Below are 27,764 nucleotides of genomic sequence, written 5' to 3'. Positions count from 1 at the left end.
TACGCCGTCCATGACGGACGGGCTCCTTTGACCGATCAACAAAAATGACAAGCCACAAGATCGGCGTAAACCTTCGGGTATCAGGGAATTGTGACCAGGGAGGTAGAAAGTACATGGAAGATTATCACGCAATCAAGTTTATCAAAAAAGATGACCGCGATTACGAGTTTGCCTACTTTGGAATATTTGACGGGCATGGCGGTCCTGAGGCTTCAAGATTCGCTCGGGACAACTTGCTGAATGAAATAACAAAATACGATCAGTTCTGGACTGATAACGACGATGATGTTTTGCAAGCCATACGAAACGGATTCTTGGACACCCATCAATCTATGTGGAAGGAACTGGGTAAGTGGATGGTTCTTTTATTCCACCGACTTCGATTTTCCCCCTTGTTACAGTTGAATAGGTCACGGGCGGTTGTGGCCTAGTCTTGAGTGGCGGTTGGCAAGGGCTGTTGTTTTTCCTTTCGCAATCTCACGGACTTTCAGAATCAGTTTATGGTGATATCACATTCTGTTATTGGTTCCGGGGTCGAAGAACAGACTGAATGCGTAATCCATTGGTTACATCTTCTGTATATGATTCAAATCGCAAAACGCGCGCCTTTCCCTCACCTTAAAATGATTTGTCGGTGATTGACCTTTGGCACAAGAAAACCCGAAGAGAAACATCCCGTTGTTTGCATGTGATTGTTGCCGATTTGTTTATTGATATGATACAAATAGTAAAAACTTGTTACTTGATCATTTACTCTTTACATGAAGCATGTCTGCGAGTGAGCCTTTCATATGCATCGTTGTCAGCCAACACAGACTTCAGTGAGTTAAAAAGCTTTACGTTTTGCGCTCCGCGAAGCAAATAAATGGGTCAGCATACAAAACGCAGACGACGTCATGTCATACTTCCGCGAACCTGTTCGGGCACGACTGGGCTGCGACTGTCAACAGCTGACTCGATTTCGTTGTGACGGAGATCGAAACTATAAAATGGCCAATCAAGCTTTTGTGGTTGCCAGTCTGCCTGCAGCTTGGCCGAAGTAGACCCACAATTTTTTTTAATTTGCTCACTATCTGATAGTTGGAGTCCCGAAGTTTTAATAAATTTAAAGCAATGAAGATAAGTAGCCCATCATTATCCGGCAAACAGAAAATGTATTTTCTGTGTCAGTTTCAGTTTCATCTTAAGCTGTTATAGTGTTAACATTACACGACATTTTCAGTATTGGTAAAGCAGTAGTAACATTAAATGAAAGCATATTCCATAACATTACACTTTTATTGATTTTACAGCTGACAGGTATTTTATGTCACTGTTATTGTCAAGTGGTTTGATGTGGGATTAAAAATGGGAGTTAGTCTTTTCTGAAACTTTATTGAAAGCATGCCATTGTTTGCAGGTTTTGAGGCCAACAGTTATGAATTAATGCATATACTGTATTTTTTTTTAGTGAAGAAATTTGTGTATCATTAATGATTTATCTGTTAACAATACAAGTTACAACATTCAGAATTAAATTCGAAAGTGGAATTCTTCCCTCCCAGTTTCTGTTTCATGTTCATTGTTGATTTTTCAAGAGTGTACTTGTGTAGCAGTTGAATATCACCTGGATTTAGATTTTTTTTTTTAAAGTTAATCACACATGCACATTTACACATATTTACCTAAACTTGTGTGTCTTTCTTTATAAAAATGCAACTAACTGAGCAGACTTTTTGTCAGCTGCTTGTGAGGTTCACTTTAAAGATTAAGAATTAACTTTTTTTTCTGTATAAAAAGTACAGTTATTAATATGCAATACTGCTTTGCTTTTTGTTCTCTTGTTTCAAGTGTATAACTAGTGATTAGTATAAATTATAACACTTAACAGCTAATGCTGAGCCTGCTGTTCATGCAGTTTTACTACATGTATGAACAAAGAGTTCGTTGAAACTGTCTGATGGGTGCAGTGGCTGACTGGTTAGAGGGCTGGATTTTTGCCGAGTTTCCTGAGTTTGATCCCTGATTTTGGCACACCTGGTTGGTTAAGGGTGGAGATTTTTCCAATTTCCCAGGTCAACATTTGGGGGGTTAAGAGATAGAGAGACAAAGACAGAGATTTACAGTCGAGACAGAGAGAGCTAGAGATTACTGTGGGTTTTTTTTCATGTTTTTTTGTATGTCCAAGTATCTGCCTTTTTCTTCACTGTCTGTGTGTGCAGATAAAAGTTGTCATATAAAAATCTGTCTCTGTGTGTATGTCCAATTTCTCAGGTCAACATATGTGCAGACTTGCTTGTGCCAGAACAGTGAACCCCCTTCATGTGTATGCAGAACATCAATATGCACGTTAAAGATCCTGTAATTCATGTCAGTGTTTGGTAGGTTATGGAAACATTATATCCAGCAAGTACAACCCCGGAATTGGAGTATGGCTGCCTACATGGTGAGATAAAAACAGTCATACACATAAAATCCCACCAGCCCACAAATAAAGATTGAAACATTCTCTGAATATGACTTAATTACTCCTTGACAGTGGTTAAAATCCAATCCTACTAAATATCTGTAATTACAGCAGTTGTGATATAAATTTATCCAGTGCCTGTTGCATCAGGTCCCAGTTTAGCAGGAGCAGCCATTTCCATGGTTTGATGATACAAGAGATAATTAACTGTGGTTTCATGTTTCTGGGAAACAACGGACACGTTAGGTAGTTTCTCACCCCTTCAGACTAATTCTGTAATTGTATCAACTTGGTTTGAACAATTGAAGCCGTGGCCTTCCCTCCTCTAGTTTATTGGAGAGATACTCTTCCAACACCAGGAAGTTTTGGAACCACTAACCTCCCTTCTTCATTGACTCACTTGTGTGAACAAAGTGAGTCTGTGTTTTAACCCGGTGTTCGGTTGTCTGTGTGTGTGTGGTAAACTTTAACATTGTCATTTTCTCTGGAAATACTTTGTCTGCTAATACCAAATTTGGCTTAAACATATGAAAAAAAATCTTCACAGTCATACCAATAACAGGTTGTGAGTATCCCGACTTAAATTATTATTAATAATAATAGTATTATGACCATTTATGCCTAATCTTGAAAATAAACCCTAGGCGTTTACAAATAGAACACATATGTAAATATCAAAAAGAAAAAATTGAACACAAGATACCAAACATCATTAAAAATTATTCATCCCCCCCCCCCCCCACACACACACACATAAGCACACGCACACGCATACACACAATCGTAAATAGTAAACAATTAAAAATACTACCAACCAATTCTAAAACTATCAAAACTCACTCATTCACCAAAAAAAGGAAAAAAAAGTAATTTTAGTTCATACTGGAAAAGGGATGAGCTGTTGAGAATTAATCAGGAGGGGGAAAGGTGGGTCTTCAGACTGGATTTAAAAGATTGCAGCGAAGATGAGTGACGGAGAGGCTGAGGAAGTTGATTCCAAAGAAAGGGGGCTTGGAATGAAAAACTGCGTTGGCCATACATTTTGGTTCAAGCAGGGGGGATCCTAAGCATATGGGTGTCAGAAGAAGAGCAGAGTTGCCATGAGGGTATGTAAGGATGAATGAGATCAGAAAGATACTGTGGACCAGAAGCCTCAATCACAGTGGACTTGAAACAAATAGACGACTTTGTAAATAATTTTTTCTTGTTCTGGGAGCCAGTGTAAAGCGTGAAGGAGAGGAGAGACGTGATCAAATTTACAGGAACGAAAGACAAGATAAGCAGCCTAGTTCTGGACTTTCTGAAGCCTAGCAATGAGGTAGCTGGGTGAACTGTATTTCCGAATCATTGACGGTTTATTTCATTGAGATTCATTCCAAAATCCAAAAATTCTAAAAGCCACTTCCCACTGAGTTAGGCCTACTAGAAGGTAGGTTGTATTCGAAGATGACATGGCCTTGTTTTTCTTGTTCACAATTAAAAGAAAAGAAATATGAATTCTAGGCAGAACACTTACACTGTTACAGTGATACTAACTACACCATCAACATGTTTACTGCATACAAATTTTCTTAAGTGGACACTGAATTAACTGAAATGAACATAAAAGAAAAATTGAATTGATTGTTTCTTTCAGCCCGTTGTAGATTGGTTTGCGCAGATCTAGAGATCTACCATGTGTTGCACTGTGCTTGAAGTGGTGGCACCTCCTTTACCGCTGAAATAAAATAATAGTCGAGATATAATAAAATACACAAAAAACATGATTTAAATGTTGTTAACGCGTTATTACATCCACTACAATCACATCTATTTATCGCGTAAAGAAGAAAATATCAACATTGCTTTAAACTTTAAAGTATTAGATTTAGTCGAATGACATCAGATGCACCGCAGCAGTTGGGATTTGTCTGCTTGCTTCGGAACTGAATGTGCTTGCTTCGATACCGCATTTTGATCCCGCTCGCATACCTTTTATTTATTTATATTTTTTTAATAGATTTTTTCTCCCAAGCTTATTTTACACCTCATATATAATACAGAACACTTTTCAGCGTTTTTTTTTTTTTTTTTTTTTTTTTCTTCTTCTTCTTTTTTTTCTCCATGATTCCTTTATTGGATAAAGCGCAAAGCACAAGTGAGTCTTGAAGGCTTTGCCTCTTGTTCCACATTAAAAGCATCTGACTGTTCCAGTATGCTCTTGATCAGTTGATGTCACTGTGACTGGAACATGAGTGCTTTCTGCTTATTGTGAGATATGAGCTTGTGTGTTTGTGTGTTACATGGGGGAGAGGTGCCTGTTCAGTGTCTGTGCAGTTGTAAAGGTCTGTGTTATTAACATGAAATATCTTTTCAGAGACAGTGTATGTCATTGCAATACTATTTTGTGCTCAGTATTCTCACCAAATAAACAAATGTAATTTTCTGTATGAAACTGTGAAAGGAACTTGGGAAGTTAAACTTAAAGTCTTAAGAATGGATATTTTGATATTCTTTATTCTTTCTTTTAATGTATTCAAAGATTATCAATAAATGTAATTTGCTTGAAGGCAAATTAATGAAGTACATATAATTTTATTAACTTATTCAGAAGTTAAAGCATGGATTGGATATTTGAAGCAACAATGAGTTGACTGTAGAGTTACAGTAACTCAGAAACTGGTTTGAATATATATATATATATATATGCAAATTCCAAAAGAATGTAGTTAATCAACTTTCACTGTTCCTCTTTACTAATTTTAACCAAATGAATTGATATTTTAACACTGATTGGCACATACTGAATAATGCTGAAAATGGCAGTAAATTTTCAAGTGCTTCTCTGATAAAGTGCTCCTTTATCTTATACAGTATTGTGCATTTTACTGTGAATTTTTTAGCTTAATTTATGAATCAGAAATTTGAAATTGACATAAATTAATAGTTTTATGTAGATATGGAATGTTACCACATATATTAAGTGATTATGATTTATATTTATGGTTTTCAACATTGCAGACAAATGGCCACGCACAGTAAGTGGGCTGCCTTCCACATCTGGCACTACTGCCAGTGTTGCCATCATCAAGAAATGCAAGTTGTACATAGGCCATGTAGGTGACTCTGGCATCGTGCTGGGCTGTGATGAAGGTCCTCGTAATGCTATCTTCATGAAGCCAAAGTGTCTGACCAAGGTATTCTGTGCTGGCAGTGTCGTTATTGTTTTTCTTTGGTCAGTTCTTTTGTTATTGTTTTTCTTTCTTTCATTTGTTTTTGTTTTGTTTTTTGTTTTTTTTGTTTTTTTAAATATATTTTTTAAATTTATTGATTAATTTTTTTAGTATTAGAGAAGAAAGAAAGACCTGTCTTTCTCCTCTGGCCTGTCCTGTAGCCTTACTTTTCTCCCCCATCAATCTCATGAATCTTGCTTGCCCAGCATGTTTAGGAAAAATCTTCTGTGTTCGATTGCAACCCCTGTTTTCACTCATTTAATGGATTTAGAACTTAATTGTGGCTGCCCATGTTTAGTAATCTACTTTTGACTTTGAGTATTTTTTGTGCTGATAAAGTGATAGTTTCCATTTCTGCCTTGAGGCCTCTAGAAAAAAATATTTCTGTGTCTTTTGCCCCACTGTCTGGAACTTTTACCTCTTTCAATTTCACCTTTCTTGGTACATGCAAGTCTGTGGTTGGTTTTTGTATTCTGTGTATACATCATTACATGTTTAGGTGTTACTTGTTTGTAGAGGAAGTGGGGAGGAGATTGATTTTAAGTTTTGTGACTGACAACTGACATGATTAAGTCCTTAGATCTGATTTTAAAAAAATTTGTACTTTATATTTCAGCAGTCAAGTTTGTAATTGGTTATAAGTGTCACTAGTAATGTAGTATTAGGAATTATTTGTTGTTGGTGGTTGTGATTGTTTTCTTAGTCTGTGAGAGTGAAGAAAATTTATCTTCTTTGTGGCTTTTTAAAAAAAAGGGGGGGGGGGGAAACTAACTAAAACTAAAGAAAATATTGAAGTTTATGAAACATTTTTATTTTGTCATTTGCCTTTAAAAACACACACAATAACAGATGAGATAATCTGCTTCTACTGTTCTAGCCCGTGTGGCATTTATACTTCCAGAATTCAGTTGTTTCATTTGTCACAATTTGTATTTGAATAGTGTTCAAGCTATACATATTTTTTGTTTGTTTTTATTTGATAACAGTGATAAAACTGAAAGCAAAAGCTTGTTCAATACAGAAAAATTCAGCAAAGACCAGATCATGTGTATACGTATGTGTTTTATTGTTGTTGTTTTTTTGTTTTTGTCTTGTTTTGGTAGCATATATCTTATATGACCGGAGTGGAGATAAAGTTTTATGTTCTTGTTGGTCAACACTGATGTCAGCCTATGTGTGCATTACATTATTTCTTTGAAAATATACAAGTATTCATATGCAGAAGATCAGATACACACAACACCATGAACGGGTGCAATAGCCAAGTGGTTAAAGCGTTGAAGTTGAACTTTCAGTCTGAGGGTCCTGCGTTCGAATCTCAGCAACAGTGCCTGGTGGGTAAAGGGTTGAGATTTTTCTGATCTCCCAGTTCAAACATTTGCAGACCTGCTAGCGCCTGAACCCCCTTCTTGTGTGTATGCACACAAAAAATTAATACGCACGTTGAAGATCTTGTAATCCATGTGAGTGTTTGGTAGGTTATGGAAACAAGAACATACCCACCATGCACACCCCCAGAAATGGAGTATAGCTGCCTACAAGGCGGGGTAAATAAACAGAACAGTCATACACGTAAAATGTTACATGTCTGTCTGAATGTGTATGTGTGTGTGGCTGAAATCTGATTGAATCATGAATGACACAGGCAACAAATGATGTCCAATGGCAGCCATCATTCAGCTGTGTCCAGTTAGGCAGCCTGTTGTGCAAATGACTCTGAGTTTGTAAAGCGCTTAGAGCTTGGTCTCTGACTGAGGATAAGCGCTGTTATAAGTATCCATATCATTCATTCATTGAGAAGTCCTGTAGTCTGTGTCACTTGTCAATTTTTGGTGGTTTACGGAAACATGAAATTGCACAGGCAGATGTGATAAACGCCCTGCCCCCCACACCCCACCCGCACTCCGAAACAAAAACAAACAAACAAAAAAACATATATAAATGTATGGTTGTGATACACACTCGGATAAAAACAATCATACACTTTTAAGTCTACTTATACTTATTGATACTGGGAGTTGCTTACACTACAGTCAACAAATGCAGGAGATGTATGACTTGCAGTTTGACTGAAACTCTTCACTGAAGGTACACATGATGTACCCTTTCCCTTCATGTGAAATGACTATTTGCATGGTGTGTGCAGGACCACAAGCCAGATAACCCGGAGGAGAAGGAGCGGATAGAAAGGTGCGGTGGCTCTGTGGTGGCCAAGGCTGGTGTGCAGCGGGTGGTGTGGAGCAGGCCCAAGGTTAACCACAAGGGACCCATCCGACGCAGTACACAGATTGATAAAATCCCCTTTCTAGCTGTCGCTCGGTCCTTAGGTGGGTGTGAAGTTCTCAGATCAGGTTCTTTGGTTTCCTGCTCACATACATGTGTAAGCAAACTAAGTCTATGAAATAATCTTGATTTGGTTGTCTGTGCGTGTATATAAATGTGTGTATGTGTCCATATAATTTTTAACAAATTAATTTTATCAGAAAATATGCTCGGTCCTCGGGTGCGTGTGGAGTTCTCAAATTAGGTTCTTTTGTTTTCTGTTCAAATGTATAAGCAAACCAAATCTGTGAAATAACCTTGATTTGGTTGTCTGTGTCAGTGTGCATATATAATAATATGTGTGTGTGCACATGTCAATGATATTGATAACAAATTAATTTTCTTAGAAAATTCTTTATCTATATACCAAACAGGGGGAGAATTTCTTTCCACTCACACCATATACAAGTTGTAAGCCTTCCTGATTGAACCGTATTTCCAGAATATGAACATTTTATTTCATTTTGTCCCTGTTATTTTGATCTGCAAGATTTTTTTTTTTTTTTTTTTGTCATTACTGGTTCATTGCAGGATAACTTTTGTTTCTGGGATTGGCATTTGGTTGTGGTTCTATCATTCTTAAAAAAACAAAAAAACAACAACACATACTCAGTTTCCATCAAAAACCAGTGAAGCATTATACAGTAGTTTTTACTTCAAAGAGTATACATATACATTGACAATAATCATAATGATGATAATAACTGGACATTTGTCAGCATTTTCCTCATTGCACAAAGCACTTTACAATCCACACAGATACACATACGAAACACACTCAGTCCTCAACTCACAATCATGCACAATAAACATATATATGTGCATACAAATTAGTTTGTACAATACAAACATACATCCATACATACATTCAATGCATACACAATACAGCGTCACAAATATACCTACATAATCAACTAACTACTTTCATGTATGAGAGAGGGTCAAGAGGAAATGCTGCTGGAAGAGGAAAGTCTTGAGGTAAGATTGAAAAGTAGAAAGTGAGGGGCTGTGTTGGATGTGGTGAGGCAAAGAGTTCCATATTTGAACAGCTGATCATGAAAAGACTCGACCACTGTGCTATTTTCTTTTGTATTTTGGGATGCAGAAGGTTCTATCATCGGCAGCAGAGCGAAGAGAGCGGGAGGGTACATAGATAATAGATTTGAAAGAACGTCAGAAAGGTATTAGGGTGCAGTTCCAGATATGACATGGTAGCAGAGAGAGGCGGCTTTGTATTTGATTCTTTGCTCTGTGGGTAACCAGTGCAACTCTTTTAGAAGGGGTGTGCAGATCTTTTTGCTTTATAAATCAGTTTGGCGGCGGAATTTTGTACCTGCTGTAGTGGTCTCGGGAGTGTTTGCGGACAACCGATGAGAAGAGAGTTGCAATAGTCTAATCTAGAGAGTATGCATAACTAACTAGTGTTTTAGTTGCGTCGAGTGTGAGGTAGTGGCGAGTGTGAGGTAGTGGCGTATGGAGCTGATTCGTCTGAGTAGGCTGCTTGACAGGTTTTGCTGATGTGATACTGCATGGAAAGATCTTTATCGAGGAAAAAACCAAGGTCATGGACATGATCAGAGAAGGAGATAGAAGAGTTTCCAAGATTGACAGTGGAAGGCAGGGAAGTGGCATCTACTGATGGAGGAAGGAGTCTGAGGGTGTCAGTCTTATCATGGTTTAGTTTCATTTTGTTTTCTGTCATCCAATTTTTCACTTCTGCAGCACAGTCTTGGAGAGTTTGAATAAGATGTTCATAATAATTTGGAGGGGAATCAGAATGTTCAAGCTGAGTATCATCAGCATATATTTCATGATGGATGGAATAAGTGTCAGTGAAAGGTGTGAGTGGAGTGGTGAATGAAAAGCACCGGGCCCAGCACAGAGCGTTTGGGAACGCTGAAATTAAGAGTGGATTCAGATCTATTTCCGTTTACAAGGACAATTTGCTTTCTGTCAGAGAGATAAGATCGAAACCAGTTGAGGGCAGTGCTTGTAATTCCAAAAGTTTGATTCAAACATGAAAGAAGGATATTGTGATCTGTCGTATCGAAGGCTACAGAAAGGTCCAAAAGTAAGAAGACAAGATTCAGAAACAACTGTGTAAATTTTGACAGTATCAAAGTTTTTAATACTGTTATTTTGCCATGTGATGTCAACTGATGTTTATTCCATATAAGTAATAATCTGCGAACAAATTGTATTTTTCCTTCAGAATTTATATCCACCATTCTTTCAATGTCAGTACAAAACAAGATTCCAAGAACCTTAAAAATTCCAGGATTCCAGCAAAGGATTTGAGATTCACAAAGTTTTTCATACGTCCAATCCACACCACAATGTTTTTTTCAGTATTAATCTTAAGGCCTGGTATTTCTGCAAAAAGCTTCATTACTTTAATACACTCTCTGAATGACTCTTCACTGCCATCAAGGCACAGACCTGTGTCATCAGCAAACTGAGATAGGGGTACCTCGTGTTCTCTAATTCCACTGAATTCTTGTGTGCTCTTACTTTAATTCCCTGATTTTACCGTTTTGTCTAATAAAGGCAGACAACACTTCTGCACAAATTAAGTACAAATACAGAGACCATGGGTGTCCCTGTCGCACCCCTCTTCTAATATTGAACCATTTGGAATACTGACCATTTACAGGGACACAGGAAGTGACATTATTGTAAAAACTGAAAACCCACTGAATTATATCTGGGTCAAATTTAAAAATAATGAAGTGCTGTGTGCAGAAAGAACCAAGAGACGCTGTCGAATACTTTCTCAAAGTCTACCATAAGAAGCATCCCAGGAATATTTTCTTATTCATTCTACTGTAGAACATCATATATCATGTGGAAATACAGGTAGGCCCCCTCCCCTTCCTTCCCACTAGCATTTTCAGTCTCGTTCTTGTATTTTTAAATGAGTAGAATTCACATATTAGCCATGAAAGCTTTATCTCTTTTAAGTTTCTAGTATGTTTGTGAAGGGGGGTAATCCCAAGAATAGACTGGACATGCGAGCTGGTTATGTGTCCACATTTGTGATCACAATGATGGTCAAAGTAAAAATTATGATATGCCGTGGGTCATAACGTTGTACTCTTCACAGTATAAATGGCTGACAATATATTATTTATTTCAGGCGATGGTTTACATTGTTTTTGGTCATTGTCCCCTGGCCACTTATTTCAGCAGAGAATGAAAGTCATTTCACCAACCTGAAAATCAGTTGTTTGAATTTATATTTGCTTAAAATTTTTATCTGCCTTTAGTGTAATTTTTTAATTTTTTTATCATTATTTCTTAAACTAATTATTTAATTTGTGTGGTATATTTATGACATGTTTTCATATAGTTATGTGGTCTACATTAATTTTATTCATAAACCTATTGTAATGCATAATAATAAATTATCATCATAAATGTTTTTTGAGTGATTGTGCTGTACACATATTTAGCTCATCATTTATTTTTGTGTCAGTGACATGTTTTTTTTCTCTCACCTAGTTGACATCACTTTTATTACTTTAGCCCCTTGCCTGCTGAACATTTTAATAATTTTGTCATCCCCGTGTGCTGGGCGAAAACTCTGGGTTTCAACTTTAGTGCCAGAACAGTGCACTTTTTCCTCAGATACAAAGATATCTCCTTGAAATTATGCATGATGATTGTTCATACATTGTACTTTAAGTAGATGGTTGATTTATTATATTTCCTTTGTATAAGTGTTGTTATTGTTGTTTATAATCAGAGTCAAAGAAAATTTTAATGAAATCAAGTGGTTCAACTGTGAATTGCTGTGAAAATTGGGACTGGAGAGTCATGTCATATAGGCATATAACCGTGCAGCAAAAAGGACAAAGTCTCTCTTCCCAAGGCAGGCAAAGGGTTAGTTATGTTGCATATTTTCATGAATGCTATTGTTTTGAAAGAGAGTGTGTGTTATGTGTTAAATGTTATATGTACTCAGTCCAAATGACAAATTTATGTGCAATCTTACCAGACAGTGAGACTGACAAACAGATGGTTAGATTTTAAACTGTTGTACATGACCAATGAACCATTTATGGCTCCCGGCTGCTACAAAGGTCTGGTCTAATTCTTAAGTATTGGCAGCAGCTGACGGGTTCAGCCTGTTAGTGAGAATAATCTATGAAATCTATTTTATGAGTGCAACTTTTGGTTCTGTGTATCAGATAGGATAAAACAGTATGGGGTATTATCTCCAGTAATGTTATCACACAGGAAGAAATACATGAATTGTATGCACACGGCTCATCACTCAAATGAATCAGTGTACCAGATGGAAAACCTATACGCAAAATTTCCAGTATTAAGGATGAAATCTTCAGACACACAGACGTGACAGGTTGTGCTATATTCCAGGTGATCTGTGGAGTTATGACTACTTCAAGGAGCAGTTTGTGGTGTCCCCTGACCCTGATGTGAGTGTCATGACCTTGGAGCCAGGGAGACACCGGTGCCTCGTTCTGGGCTCTGATGGTCTCTGGAACATGCTGTCTCCAGTGGAATCTGTCTCTGTTGTCACTGACCTGGAGATGCATTTTGAAGACAGGGTTATCCATGATCCGGTATGTGAAGTTTTAATCAATTTCTAGTTTGCTTTGTTTTCAGCCATTGAAAGTATTGGAAAGAATTGTGACTGATATTCTATGTTAACTCAATACCGCCAGTTAGCTCCCCTGACTTTCCCCACAGACGGCCCATTTGTATGGGTAAGAAATAAAATCCCCCCAAAACAACTGTCTGAATTTATGAACTGAAAACTTCTAAACTGATCAGTATCATAACAAGTTAGTTGCGGACAGCACATGAAACTTACTCTCATCTTATGCTATCAACTTACAGTGAGATGTTGAAAGTATCCATATTTTTTTGTTACAAAATATACTGATGACTTGTAAACAAATCCGAGAAAGCACACAGAGTTTGAAACAGATTAAATTCAGAACCTTAGAGAGCCCTGATAGGGACCCTTTATCTAATTCTGTTTTCTGCTTTGTGACTGAGAAGAAACTGGGTAAGACACCATTGTTGACACACACTGTTCACATTACCAGCCACCACACACACTGCATTTATTGGTTGCAGTGGAGAGTGGAAAGGGCAGTTAAGATATTCTTAGTGCATAACATCATTATGGAAATTAGGTGCCACTCCAAAAATCTAAACTATCTAAAGCCCCAATTGGGCTCCTTCGTCTGAAATGGTTGCTTACAGTAGGGCCTCAATCCAGGCCCTTTGTCTGGAGTGAGTTAAAGCCAGTCTTCTCTGTTGTGAAATTCAGGACAAAGTGGTGGAAAGGCTTGGTCCAGGTGAAGTATGTTCTGTTTTTGGAAACATGAAGCCAGTTGATAAGTTCCTTGTAACCCCATGAGATTTCAGTTCACAAAATGCCTTTGACAGGAATTTTCTGTGAAAGATCATAGCCATCAAGAAAGTTCAGAGATGCACACAGGGACTGAGTTGGAAAGCAGCATTTTGGGCATCCCCTCTAGTTTTCATTTTGTGGACTGGTGTTTATACACAACAAGGCAGAAAATCAAATTGAGGTTTTTTCTACTTGTCAGTGAATACCAGACAGGAAAGCAATCAGCAGTTGCTAACATTGTACTTGTAAGTGAAGGTAAGTGTTCTTTACATGTAATGTTTTGAGATAAGGGTTTCATTGTGACTTCAGTTCCATGGTAAAATTGACTTTTTGAAAGCATTTAGTATCCGTTTGTGACACCAGTTTTCCTTTTCACCCTTTCTCTGACTGGATACAAAAACAGATTGTACAAGCTCAGATATGGGGTACCACAAGGTTCTGTCCTGGGACCAGTATTCTTTACAATGTACACACGTCTAGGTTTGATCATCCAACAGTCTGTATCTCACTGTCATATGTTTGCTGACAGTTCTCAACTGCATGATTCTACTATTCCCTCTGAAATTCCATGCTTGGCTTCTGAATTTAAAACTGATATAGAAAATGTAGTAAAGTGGATGAAACAAAATAAACTAAAAATGAAATATGACAGAACAGAGCTCATGTGACTGGTAATAAAAATAAGCTCAATCAGATAAATACAACATCTATCATTTGTTCTGACATAGAAATTTCTTTCTCTAGTTCTGTCCGCAGTCTTGGTTTTTACCTGGATTCATCCCTTACGATGGAAACTCATGTGAACCACCTCTGTAACGTTCTTTACTTTCAGCTTCGTAAGATGAGTAAAATCCACCCCTTCCTGTCTGTTGATGCTGCCAGCAAACTTGCTGTTGCCTTCATTTTATCCTGCCTCTGGCCTTCCCAGTGATATTTGTATTTGATTTCTTTTTATCACAACAGATTTCTCTGTGTGAAATTCGGGCTGCTCTCCCCAGGGAGAGCACGTTGCTACACTACAGCAGCACCCATTTTTTTGTATTTTTTTCCCTGCATGCAGTTTTATTTGTTTTTCCTATCAAAGTGGATTTTTCTACAGAATTTTGCCAGGAACAACCCTTTTGTTGCCGTGGGTTCTTTTATGTGCGCTAAGTGCATGCTGCACACAGGTCCTCGGTTTATCGTCTCATCCAAATGATTAGCGTCCAGACCACCACTCAGGGTCTAGTGGAGGCAGAGAAAACATCGGCGACTGAGCTGTGATTCGAACCAGCGTGCTCAGATTCTTTTGCTTCCTAGGCGGACGCGTTACCTCTAGGCCATTACTCCATCTAACTCTACAAGCTCCAGAAAATACAGAATAGTACAGCTCGACTCGTCCTTAAAAAGTCTAGGAGAGAGAGTGCTACTGCTCTACTGCGGACACTTCATTGGTTGCCTGTTCAAGCCATAACTGAATAAAAAGTTGCCTGTCTATGCTTTCGGTGCCTGAATTGTGATACCACACCCTCATATCTTTCTGAGCTTGTTTACCTGTTCTTGCTAAACAGACCATTGAGATCTCTTGACTCCTCCCAGCTAACTGTTCCCAGATGCTTCCTTAACTCCTGTGGAAAGAGGTCATTTTCTGTCTTAGGCCCAACAACTTGGAATTCTCTGCCTATAAAGCAAATCTTAAAACTTATCTCCTTAAAAAATACTTGTCATAACTCCGATAGTGCTGTTGTCCCAGGCTCATGGCAATGTGAGTGTGTGTGATGGGTGAGTAGAGAGAATGGGGATGGGTAGATGGATGATGGTGGTGTGGTTCAAAAGGGAGAATTTTACCCCTTTTACCTTTTCTATCCAAAACTTTATTTTACAATTTTTAAAAATCTATGGCATGCAAATTACAATTATGCCCCATTTTACGTGTATGTATCTTAAACGAAAATTGCTATTGTCTCACCCGTTTTATCGTTCGTGTGTGTGTGTGTTGGAGTGAAACACTAACAGTTGTAATATTGAGAGTATGTTACTTTGTGAGTTTTATGCATTGTGGTTTTATAAAATTAATGAACCTGTTTTATGTTTCCAGTACTTTTTATATGCTTTCTTGTTTCACTTTAGGTACTGGATTGTAAAGCGCTTAGAGCTTGCTTATGCTTGAATTGTAGTGCTATATAATAATAAAATATTATTATTTTAAAAATATTATTAAAAATATTAAGTTTGTAAACCAGTTGTCAAGTTAGTGTCATGTGTGTACTTATCAACAGTAACCACACACACACACGTCCACACACGCACAAATAATTGAAAATGAAATGTGATCCTTTGTATTTGGACAGAGTACACAGTTATATATGTATAGATAGTATTAGGGTACTACTCTTCACTCTTCTGTCACAAGATAGCAAGTAATGTAGTGTAGCAGACAGGCTGATGTTTTGAGATACGTGCTTGTCTGTGCAGATGGTGTCTGTCAGTTACTGGATCAATCCAGCAGAGAAGCTGGTCACACGGGCCCTCAACAAATGGAGGGCCAAGATGATGAAAGCAGACAACATCTCATGTGTTGTGGTTCTCATCGACCCCCTTGGGCCCTCCAAGCTGACCATTCTGCGCAAGCGTCGTGAGGAGCACTTCCAGAAGCTCAGAGATGCCAGGTCCGCTTCACAAATTCCCAGAGCAGTCGAGTCCTCCAATGAGCCTTCCACATCGGATGCAATGTCCAAGGCCAACCACAACCAGAATAACTTGGGTGGCAGAGAGAATCAGCAGGAAGAGGAAAAGGAGCAAGAGAAGGTTGGGGAGGACAGAGCAGGTACTAACAGCAGTGACGACACAGAGAACAAGTCAGAGAAAGTGGATCCTGCCTTGGACATTGGTCATGGCAGTGGCAGCAGCACCAGTCCGCCCCATGGCCATTCTCTGCGCTCCTCTTTCCATTCCCCTGTCACCAATCATCGCGTTCTCACCAAAGCTGCATCAACTTCTAAAGTGGGCAAACCTCACCGTTCCGCTCATCAGGCAGATGCTGTACGATTCCCTCTGTCTCCCAGAAGACTGTCCCACCCAACGCTCACATCCAAGCCTGGGGACATGGATGACAGTGTTCAGGCCTCCTCAGCACTGACCATCAGTCCTGCCTTCACCTCAGTGTTGTCCCCCACATCTGAAGACCCTCTGCTTCCCAGTGTTCAGCCCCAGATATTGGACCCAGGCTCAGCAGACACACTGACACCAGCCATGTCTATGTCAGACTCTCTGCGCAAACTGATGAATCTGGATGCTGTGAAAGCGTCCTCTGCCCCTTTGGCCATGGGGAACAGTGTGTCCACCTCTGTGTTACACCAGTCTCACTCAGGAAGCCGGGGACCAGTGGCCAGGGATCAAAGGAAGCCCAGGCGCAGCCTGCAAGGAATGCTTAACTTCACACGGCAGCATAACTCATCTTTCCTCACATCTGCGCCTGATGTGAATCAGACGTTACCTGCTACCAGTCACATGGCAAAAACATTTTCACACCCTCCCTCCCTGGGCAGCCCATTACGTGTAGAGACCTCAAAGGAGACAGAACTACCGTCCACACGCATCCTGCGTGTGGCCACAACACAACGCAGTAGTAAACTAGACAGTATCTCCCCAGACAGTAAGCCCTCCCTGTCCAACAAAACGGACCTCACAGCTGACAGTAAACCCCTCACAGATAGCCCTGTCATACAAAGTGCTGGTGGCAGTGCCATGAAGAAGGTAAAGAAACGCCGCGAGTTTCGACTGCTGCACAGGACTCGAACCACCTTGCGGCGAGCGCGCACAGCAGCCCGCAAAGCTTTTTGCCCAGAGAACCGGCCTTTTCTGAAGCAACTCCCAGGGACGAAGCGGAAGCGAGAAGACAAGCGGCATGCATCCAGTGCTCAGTCTTCAAAACGTTTGAAAAGGAGTGATGACTTACATTACTCAGTGTAAATGTTATGTTGACATCTGTCTTTTAAATTCATAACCATTTCTGACAGTTTTTGAGTCGCAACATAGGTCAACAGCCGAATCAGCCATTTACTGAGGTGTTACCTAACCTTTTTAAGGATATGTTTTTAATATCCATTCAGATGCAAAGGTATGGCGATGTGCTGCTTTGAATGTGGCTAGTGTGCTTAACGTGGGATTTAGATACATGTGAGCTTTTGGGATGATGTATCAGCTGTATGAACATATTCCAACAACTTGATGTGGAGGTAAAGTTTGATGCGCAGTTCACTTGGTATGAACTGACCTGTTTTAATGTACCTGGTTTTAAAATGAAATGGAGCTCTAGAAGATTGAGCTCACTTTATGATGAGAAATGTGGCATTCATGTACAGACAGCATTCCAGAGAATGATGACTGCTTACTGCACTCCCAAAGACATGTACTGCTGCAAAAATTGTCAGGCTTGGTTCGATGTGATACAACTTTTGTTGTCAAAACAGACAAGTTTGTCACTTTGACACTGTACATGGGCTTGACAATGACAGTGATGTGTGTCATTATAGCAGCTGTGTTGAAAATTAAGCAAAGAAAACACTAAAATAGATATGATGTTTATAACTGATTTGCAATTATATATTTATATATGTTCATCAGGCAGCAGAAACATTTACTCTTTGATACATTTGTACACATGCACTGATGCAGTTTGTTCAATGAGGTTTGTTCTAGGTTTCAGTCATCTGTCAGTATCATTTTCCTGTCCTGTTTTGTTTTTAGATTACTTTTTTTTTTTATACTCTTTTCTCTCTGTCAATATTGTTTTAATACTGTTGTGTTTTATTATATGAGCCATGCTCTGTCAAGACTGTTTTAATTCATGTGCTAATTCTGCAAATCTTGAAACACAACCCAACAGAATTTGTTTCACTACATTTTCCTCTGTGTTTAAGAAATAGGAAGTTTTTATGTTATTGCTGTCAGATTTGTGTCTGTCAGCTTTGTTTTATGGTGTCTTTATGTTCACCAAAGTGATATGGGCCCACCTGTTTGTTTTCCAGTTGTGTTTCTTTAATTCTGTGTATTGTTTTTCTTTTTCTAGATTAATCTTGCAAGTGTATATTATCTGTCTTATTTATTCAGCCAAGAAGTAAGACTGTTGACATGTATAAATGTATGTATTGATGTGTGCGTTCTCCTAAGTTATTGGCCACTGTTTGCCTTCTTGTTGACCTGGTACCTTGTTATCTGGCTGTACATGTGTGTTGTTGGAGTGTGTGCAGAATGGTTGTGTTCCCGTGCTGTTGGGGTGTCCCTCGTGTCAGCCTTCCCTAGTCTGTCACCATGCAGTCGTTGACCTTAACCACACTGTTTTCATCTCAGGTCTTAATAAATGTTTTGTACAGCTCTCTGGCATTTCTTGTGAAATAATGGACACAGATGTGACTATTCAGCAAGTATGATATTAATTATTATTCACAGAGACAACAACAACTACCTATTTTGTAAATGTACAATAATTTATTTATATTTTATTTTCATTTATTAACACATTTGATTTTTAACAGAAAATAAGTTTTAAACTAACATTGATTTTTTTTTTATAAACAAATGAGAGAACTGTTCTATTGAAGGCATGCAATGTGTTCTGTGTTGCAAGCTTTTAATACTTTTTATCTCTATGGTAGGCTTTTTTGCCTGTGGCAGTGTCAGAAAATGATTTTTAAGCAGGACACTTTTTATAGTTGTCTTGATGAAGTATCTGAGTTGTCTTCAGAGAACTTTCAGTGGTGGTTTGATCATGTGTAGACCTGCCAACCCTTGCTTTTGTGCAGGAATTCATTCTGCAATGTTACATCTATACTTCATTCTCCTCATCCTTCTTCCCAAAAAATAAAGCCCCCCCACCCACCCACCCACCCTGCCTCCCCAACCTCCACCCCCAACTGTATCTACATTTCCAAATTCATTTCATTCATACAGATCTGCACAGCTGCTTTTCCCAATACCTAGTGACTGTGTGTTCACAGACAGTCACCTCCAGCTGCCAACATACAAAAGCAGCAAATGGATGTGTGTTGCCCTGAGGTTAAAAGGAAAGTAAAAAAAGAAAGAAAAAGGTTCTGCACAGACCAGATTGCCCTGACAACTGCACTTTGAACTAGAGATAGCCTTGTGAGATCATCTGTCAATACATGTGGTGTGTGGTGCACAGTGATAGTCGTAGCAAGTTCAACACAGTTCAGCACTCCTACTGTCCCAGTTCAGTTCACTGTGAAATAGCCAAATCTGGTACCTCCATCAGCTGTTATTTTTCTTCCAAGTTTCTGTTCACTCCTGTTAGACCCTGAGTGCTGCTGCTCATGTCGAGGACTTTGTCTGATGAATGTTTCCCCTTTTCATTCATTGATGGGTCAGGACACAACCTGCAGGGATGTGAGAGCTACTCGGAAATGCATAAATGCACTTTTCCATTTCATTTGGAAGAAAAAAGTGAAAAGCATCTGTCAGATGGGCATGGCTGCTGCAGAAAACCCCCAGAGTCCATCCCCAGATCTGTGCAAATCCAGAGAGAAAATGGGGGAGAGGGTGAAACTTAGGTATGATGTCACCAACAACAGCTGTTAAAATGCTACTTGTGATGTTTTTGATTCAAAACAAAACAAAAAAACCTGCCACAATCTTCACACTCTTTTCATCCATCTTAATAATGAAAGGCCCATCTGTTCTGTGTTCAAGGAACGAACTCTTGTGCCAAACATTATGCGTTACTTTGATCGAGCTGAGAGTCAGTTCTCAGTCCTTTTGATGAAATCTGGCACGTTTGAATTAAAAACAAACTGATTCTTTCCTGTCCTCAGGAGAGTACCAATGTTGCCATGGCCCAAGAACATGCGCACCCGCGAGCGTGCACACACACACACACTCACTCACTGGTATATGCACACAGACACACACACATGAGCGCGCACACTTATACACATAACACACACACACACCCATGCAGGATCTCTGTACCTGTCTAGCCACTAGGGCCATTGTCACTTTATGCAACAAAAACAGCAACATTTGACAGTGTGTGCTGAAATTACGTCACCCAGTGATGCAGAGATGCACTTAAGATGGCAGCAGTTACTACCAAAGATTCATCTCCATTATGAGCAAAAAATACATTTTGTTTTATACCAGATTTTAGGCTAAAAGGAAACACTGTTCTTTCTTTTATGTATTTAATTATGCAGAACAAGGAAACATTGGTGATTCCTGCACTATTACTGGGTTTGTAAACATTTTTTTCTGGTTCAAGGGGGCTTTGCCGCCCTGCCCCAGTGAGATGTCACCTTTCATTCACACTATGATCTGTTGCAAGAATGCACTTTCATGTTGTCATTAAAGTGAATGCCTTGAAGTGAATACATGTAATAGATAAAGTGAGCATTTAGATTTTTTTTCAAGAAAAGTATGTTTCATATTTCACCCAATATTTCTCCTACAGTTATAGTACTTAACCATCTCAGTGGATGAGTATTCCTCTGCGGCCTGTTGAGGATGTTAGCACATCTGCTTGTGCACATTCCTGAATGGCTACAGCTTTCTTTTAGTTGGCTGTCATTCACTGTGCCCCAATGTCCTGAAAAAATAGATCAGACTGAAGGCACGTTTAACAATGGTGGTGGCTTTATAAATTGAGACATTGTGGAGTGGAAAACAAATTGTTCTGTCGCATACAGGTATTACTCATTTGCCTGTTCATTTACTTTCAGTTTAGAATAAAGGTATCATAAAGTTTGGTTTATTTATTTTTGTTTTTCACTTTTATTGTCGATTTGTTTTGAATTTCTGGCCATTTTCTGTGTCTTGTGGGTAAATGACATGTGGCAGAGTGGGATTATTTTGTGTCTGGCCATTTTGTTGTGCGAATAAAGAGGGTGTGGGAGGAGGCAGGGTCAAAATCTTAAATCACCTTCAAATGTTTTAGGGGCAGGACTACTATGGTGACTTTTTTAAACAACAATATGACTCTTGAAAATGATCGAACCTTAAATAGGATACACTTGATGTTTGGAAAAACTAGTGAGGTGATTTGAACTGGTTTGAAAAAGCTGATTGACAGTTGACAGCTGGGAAGAATTGACTAACTAATAGGTGTGTTAAGCATAATATTATGTAAGTGATTTGTTTATTACAAATACAAATCACAATTTTTTTTTGGGGGGGGTGAGGGGTCATGGCATCTGTAAATAATGAGAATCTGACAATGCTGAAAATGAACTTAAGTGTTATAATTTTGTTAGAAATGGTGTGGTTTTATAGACTTGTCAACAGTACGGGTTCTGTATTTAAAAAAAATCCAATTGATGTTACATTTTACAGCACTGTCCTGGAAAACAATGGCTGTTGTTCCAGCGCAGAAGTCAGTTGATAACACTTTGTTGGCTTGATTGTCAGCTGGCTTACTGAGAATAACACGCATAAAAATTAATTTTAAAAAGTAATGAAGAGCTGAATCTTTGAGTAAAGTTTTTAAAAAAAATGTTCTTTTAAGATTATCTGGTTTCAATATCAGTATTTCATTAAGCTTTGAAAGTATTGAAATCGGTGCCTTTCCAGCATTGAAGGGTTTGTGACCCAGAGTACTCAATGTTGTCAGGCACATTCTTGGCTCACACATGTGTGTAAACAAAGTGAATCCATGTACCGGTAATAACCCTGTGTTTTGGTTGTTTGTGTGTGTTTGTCCAAGGTAAACTTTTTTTTTAACAAATTTGTTTTCTCTTGAAATACTTTGATAGTCAACACCAAATTTGGATAAATACATGGAAAAACTAAATCTTTCCACTCAGAACAACTACAAGCGTGTAATTGTTCTGGATTAAACCATACTGTGGATTGTGAAGTTTATTGCATTCAGCATCCAGGTAATTTCTGGTTCATTGCTGGATTTTAATGTTTACTGGGATATCTCTATGACAAGAAGTGTAGAGTACAGCTTTGTCACATAGTACCAAAGGTACCTCCATAGCACCATTGTCATCATCATCATCATCATCACCTCTGCCTTCATCATTATCAGTAAAATTTTGAAAGTCCCAAATGATGCGGCCTTTCATGCCTTACTTTCATGGTGACCTTAGCTTCTATACTCTTCCACTTCTGTGCTTAGAATGAGCCCTGTCAAGGTCTTCAGTATCGGCAGATTCATAGGGGACTGTCATTGGAGGGACATGGTCTCCACTCTGGGGGAGACGCTTACTCAATCTGGCTCCTCGATTAAGCCATTATTGTTGTCAGTAGGGGGGTTTAGTAGGTGGTGTACTAAGTACATTATTATATCAGAACAGGCACTACTGAACACCACCAAACTGACTCAGCAGTAGTGCAGGGTCTCCTCTGGTGTGTGACCTCCTGGTGACCAAATATCAATGGTGCCCTGTGGACTGTGACAGATGAACTCAGATGTGGTCATTTATGGGGAACTCGAAATGAGCAACTGAGCAGATGATGGGTCAGCTTAAAAATAGAAAATGAAAAACAAAACAAAAACTTTTAAGTTGCAGTTTTAGACAGTATGATATTCTTTTTCTTGTTTGCAGTTGAAAAAAAGGGGAAAAAATCAGGAAAGACCACACGACATGGTACTAACAATATAGTCATGAGGTAATGAAATGCTGAACATGGTGGACAGCTTTAAATGGAATTGTTCCATTTCCAGCATACAACTTTCAGTTTGACAAACCCTCATTTCATGTGTTTGCTAAAATGTGATTTGGATTGATACAATAAGCAAGTACTGATGAAACTTCCCCTCCCATCTCAATCGTTTCACTTTCATTCTTTTTGTCATTTTTAAATCAGCAGGAATCACATGTGTACAATGAATGATTTGCCTGTTCTTCATATTTCATTTATTTATTTTTTTATTTTTTTTATTTTTTATTTTTTTGCAAAGTCCTTTTTTCATGATTTACCTGATAATTCTTGAAGGAAGTATGTTCAGTTTGATTTTTTGAAGTAGAATTTCTTCTTCAGTCTGGAAATCATAGCATTTACGTTGTTTGCATTACTTGTTTTTTGTTTTTGTGAAGACATTTTAGCAAATGGGTAGAACTACATATGTGTTTACCTCTGGGTAGTTTCAGCATTTGTCACAAAATGAGCAAAGGGAAGTAAATCTTCTGAATAGTAGTTTCCCTCTTTCATTTCTCTTCTTCAACACTTAAGATAAGAGAGAAAAAAAACTTATCAAAAGGAAGGAAGATGGTGGACTGCAGCATTACCTTTTTTTAAAAATAACTTTGTTTTTATAAACATGCAAACAAAGCAGAGCCAATGTTTGAATTATGGAACACTAATCTGAAAATCGTAACAAAGTTATTTGGATGCCTGTCTTTCAGGTAAGATGATAAAGTGTGGTCCCATTAGTACCATGCATTTAAGTTATTGAAAACAACATGGCAACAGAAATTATCCTTGGCAAGAGTCTGCAGTAAAAATTCTTCTCTGATGGGAGGCAAAAAGAAATTCTCTCTCTCTCTCTCTCTCTCTCTCTCTCTCTCTATATATATATATATATATATATATATATATATATATCATGATGATAAAAGAACTGAAGAAATAGTTTTTAGTGAAAATATCCTCGGTGAAGTTGAATGTCTTTGGTCACTTCTTTTTTCTTCTCTCTCTCTCTCTCTCTCTCTCTCTCTTCCTTTACAATATATGTATGTATATATATATTGAAGCATCTTTGGACTAGAAACAAGTAATGTTTATTACTGTTCTGAATTTGTATCACATTTTGCCAAGGTTTGATGCTTAAGTCTTCCTTGTTTATGTATATTACTATACTTTTTTTAAATTTTTTTTAGAACAATTACAGTTGGAGCATCCCATATCACATATGAACTCTTTGAAGCCTGTCTTTCTTCACTTTGGAGAATTTTCTCTGTGTTTGAAAATCAGTTACTCAAATCAGGATTTTAAAATTTTCAGTCATTGACTTTGTGTGATACATTTATTCAATATTTGGAATGTTACGCCATTTCGGGATTGCATAGGTCACACTGGACAGGTATTAGATTGTGTGTGTGTGCATGGACTTTAACTTGATCCACTGACAGGCTCCTGAAGTGGTGGTTGGGAAGGGGTCTCTGTGACTTTGACCATCAACAGGGCTACTAATTCTCATTGGTCACAGCAAATGTAGATTCTTTGGGTCCTGCAAAATACTGCAGTGTTAGGTGTGTTTGTTTTTTTCTTTCTGGGAATTCCTTTGAAAACAACAGCATGTGCTGAAAGACATGCTTAAAATCAACATGAAATAAAAGTTACGAACAGCATAAACCACTCTGTGATATCAGACATTGTTGATTTGCATTGTCTTGAAGACACTGGACTAAAAATAGTGAACATCAAATTTCACTTGGAAGAAAGAGGGGCAATTAGTTAAATCTGTTTTGACCCCATCCCAGCTGAGTTATGTGGAATTATATTGAAACGTTACATCCAGCAGATCATTTTCCCGTGCTGCGAATGCTTGTGTTCTTGTATGCATGTACTTGTGTCATATGTGCCTGTTTGTTCATGCATGTGTGTAGTCTGCGCAAGTTTGTGCACTGACTTGTTTGCATCTTGTTAAGTTATATCAGAGTACATTGGCATATTAATTATATTATTAAGCCTGTAAGTTTGTAACCAGGTCATCCAGTGTAAATTTCATTACCCTTTACTAGAATATTAATGTCAGTTACATCATCATTCGTTTGTCCCTTATTAAACACTTTTCTTTTTTTCTTTCCTTCTTTTTTTGTTTTCTGTTGTTGTTGTTTTTGTTGTTGTTTTTTTTGTTTAATAACTTTGCTGCTGTCCTATGGAACAGTCTGCAAGTGTTTAACAATTACGACCATAGTCTATAACATGTTCATTTAATGTCTATGTGTGTGATGTATATTTTCTGTGTAGATTTCCTCATTGACTCAGCGAATAGTTCTTCATGATTAATTTTTCTAAAATTTAATGTGTGTTAAATGCATACAATTAATGCATGTTAAATGCATACAGTACACTGATTCTCTGATGTCTACTCTGAAGGACTACACACTCCGTCACCATATTCCAGGTGAGGTGGAAGGATTGGGGGAAAATCAATGTCCTACCAGGGATTGACTCAGGTATACTTTACATGATAGGTAAGCTTTCTATTATTGGGCTGGCACAACGCCTTCAAGACGTAAGTTTGTATCAGTGTGAACACAGTTCTGGCTTCCATGGCTTCAACAGGGCAGCTGTTCGACTGCAAGATTCTCTTTTCCTGTGGTCATTTTATTCTCTTTAAACCACAGGAGTCTGAAGGTTCTGTGTTTGTTGCTGGACATTTTCCTTCAAACACTGTGAACACTTTTGACTTGTTAGTTTTCTAATAATAGTTATATAAAGGCCAGATGACAAAACAATAACACCCAGGCAGCAGGGATCCTTTTTTTCCTATCATTTTTGTTTTTTAGGGCAGCAGCACTTTGTACTGTTGAACTCTTCACTGTCTTTCTCAGTCACACTTCAACACTTGTCACACTGTCAGTTTTAAATAAGAATAAAGGCTATGCAAAACTTGAGAGATGTGTGTTTGTGCATTGTTTTTATGACATTCAGGATGACTTGCTGCTGTTGTTTATGTTACACCTGCTACAGTTTTACATGCATATGTAAACATAGTGAGTCTAACCTCGGCTATGTTTTCACTTGCATATGTTACTGTAAGCAAAGCCAGATGTATTGTATGTATTAACTTTAGTTGGCAGATTTTAAGATGTGTATTCTCAGAACCCAGAAGTTCTGTAGGAATTAAACACATTACATATTCTAGCAGCATTTTAAAGCAAATAAGAAGGCCCTCCTTACAAAGATGAACTTACTGAGATAGAGTTACAAACTCTACAATAAACATATCTGGCAATGTTTAGGTTTTGCTTTCAATACATTTGGGGGGCTATATCAGTATATGATTTATTTTTCCTTTAATTCAGTTTTTTTTTTTTTTTTTTTTTTTTTTATCAAGATGAGATTGAGTTGGTGTTAATGGTGCAGTTTCTGCCAAATTTACAGAAGGATGAATATCCTGCCAAGTACATTATGACCAAATTAGAATTAATTCAAAGGTTTTATGGGGGGGGGGGTTGTTGTTAATTCCATTGCAATAACTGAACCATAGGGTGGGAGATCTCCTAACCATGTGAATGTCATAATTATGTTGATTTGATCAATAAACTATTTCTGCGTTCCTGGTTTAATGATTTTGTACATGACTTTTTATCCTGCCATTTAGGCAGGCATTCTGTTGTCTTTGGGGGTGTGCATGCTGGATGTAATCAAGTTGTTATAACTAACAGAATGCTTACATGGACTGCAGGTCATTAACTTACCAGTTTATTTTGCATGTGAATGCGTATGAAGGGTCTACACATGTTGACTAAGGAGATCAGGAAATAAAGAATCTTCACCCTTACCGGCCGCTGTGACAAAGGCATTAACATTGCAGACTGACGGCTTGGAGGCCACAGGTTTGATTCCCAGTGGGGTTTCTTGGCCTGCAGCTGGCGCTCCTACCCACAGATGAGTGTGCTACTGGCTTAAATGGGAAGACTGGGATTACACAGTTGTGTATCATCCACTTCATGGGTGCGTCTTTGAGCGTGTTGCTCAAATTTCCTGACCAGCACTGCAACTGTCTGTATCTCTTGGGTCTGGTTAATGGTGGGATTATCATCATGAAAGGAAGCCTATACAGTACAGCCTTATCACTTAGTCCCAAACCTAGATGGACCTTTGTAGCAACATAGTCATCATCAGCATCCTCCACTTTCATCATTAATCAGAAAAAAATGTCCCCAATTCAGTGGCCTTTCTTGCACTGCTTTCATTGGTGACCACAGTTCTGATCCCCGTCTACTTCTGTGCTTGGGTCAGTCCTATCAAGGTCTTCAGTGTCGGCAGATTGTGGGGGATTGTTGGAGGGACGTGGTGGCGGTCTCCACTCTAGGAGGAGCTTCACTCAGGTTCCACAACTAAGCTATTGTTGTCCTCAGTAATGGCTTAATAGGTAGTACATTAAATAGGAACAGACTCTACTGAACACCGCCAAAGTGACTCAGCAGCAGGTCTCCTCTGGTGTGTGACCTCCTGATGTCCTAACATTGATGGTTCCCTGTTGACTGCTGACACTGTGACTGCATCAGACAAGTCTGGGTGTGGTTGTGTATGGACATTTGGAATGAGCCGTGTGTAAGTGCCACTGAAAGGAAGCAGATGATGAGACAGCAATAAAAACAGAACAAAAACAAATAAACAACAAAAAATCTTCGCCCTTAATCAACCAAATCAAATTTTCTAATAAATGTTGGCTGCAAAACTGAGAACCAGACTCAACCATCAGGATTGGAATTTGGCATCCTAT

The 27,764-nt window shown here is 38.5% G+C and overlaps 1 protein-coding gene across 2 annotated transcripts; it reads left to right on the top strand.

Annotated features, from left to right (window-relative positions):
• Positions 1-26,658, top strand: LOC143302292 (uncharacterized). 2 transcript variants are annotated; one of them, XM_076616892.1, is made up of 5 exons: positions 1-348; positions 5,447-5,622; positions 7,805-7,985; positions 12,361-12,566; positions 15,821-26,655. In XM_076616892.1, exons 1-5 carry the CDS (start codon positions 45-47, stop codon positions 17,315-17,317), a joined length of 2,364 nt encoding a protein of 787 aa, XP_076473007.1. In that variant the 5' UTR covers positions 1-44; the 3' UTR covers positions 17,318-26,655. The 2 variants fall into 2 exon arrangements, with proteins under 2 accessions (XP_076473007.1, XP_076473008.1); XM_076616893.1 differs by lacking the exon at positions 5,447-5,622 and having other exon boundaries at positions 150-348; positions 15,821-26,658.
• The last annotated feature ends 1,106 nt before the right edge of the window (positions 26,659-27,764 follow it).

This window comes from Babylonia areolata, chromosome 29, assembly GCF_041734735.1.
Source record: "Babylonia areolata isolate BAREFJ2019XMU chromosome 29, ASM4173473v1, whole genome shotgun sequence".
Lineage (NCBI taxonomy): Eukaryota > Metazoa > Mollusca > Gastropoda > Neogastropoda > Buccinidae > Babylonia > Babylonia areolata.
The sequence above is the reverse complement of the archived record's forward strand: the minus strand, read 5'-3'. Positions and strand labels throughout refer to the sequence as shown.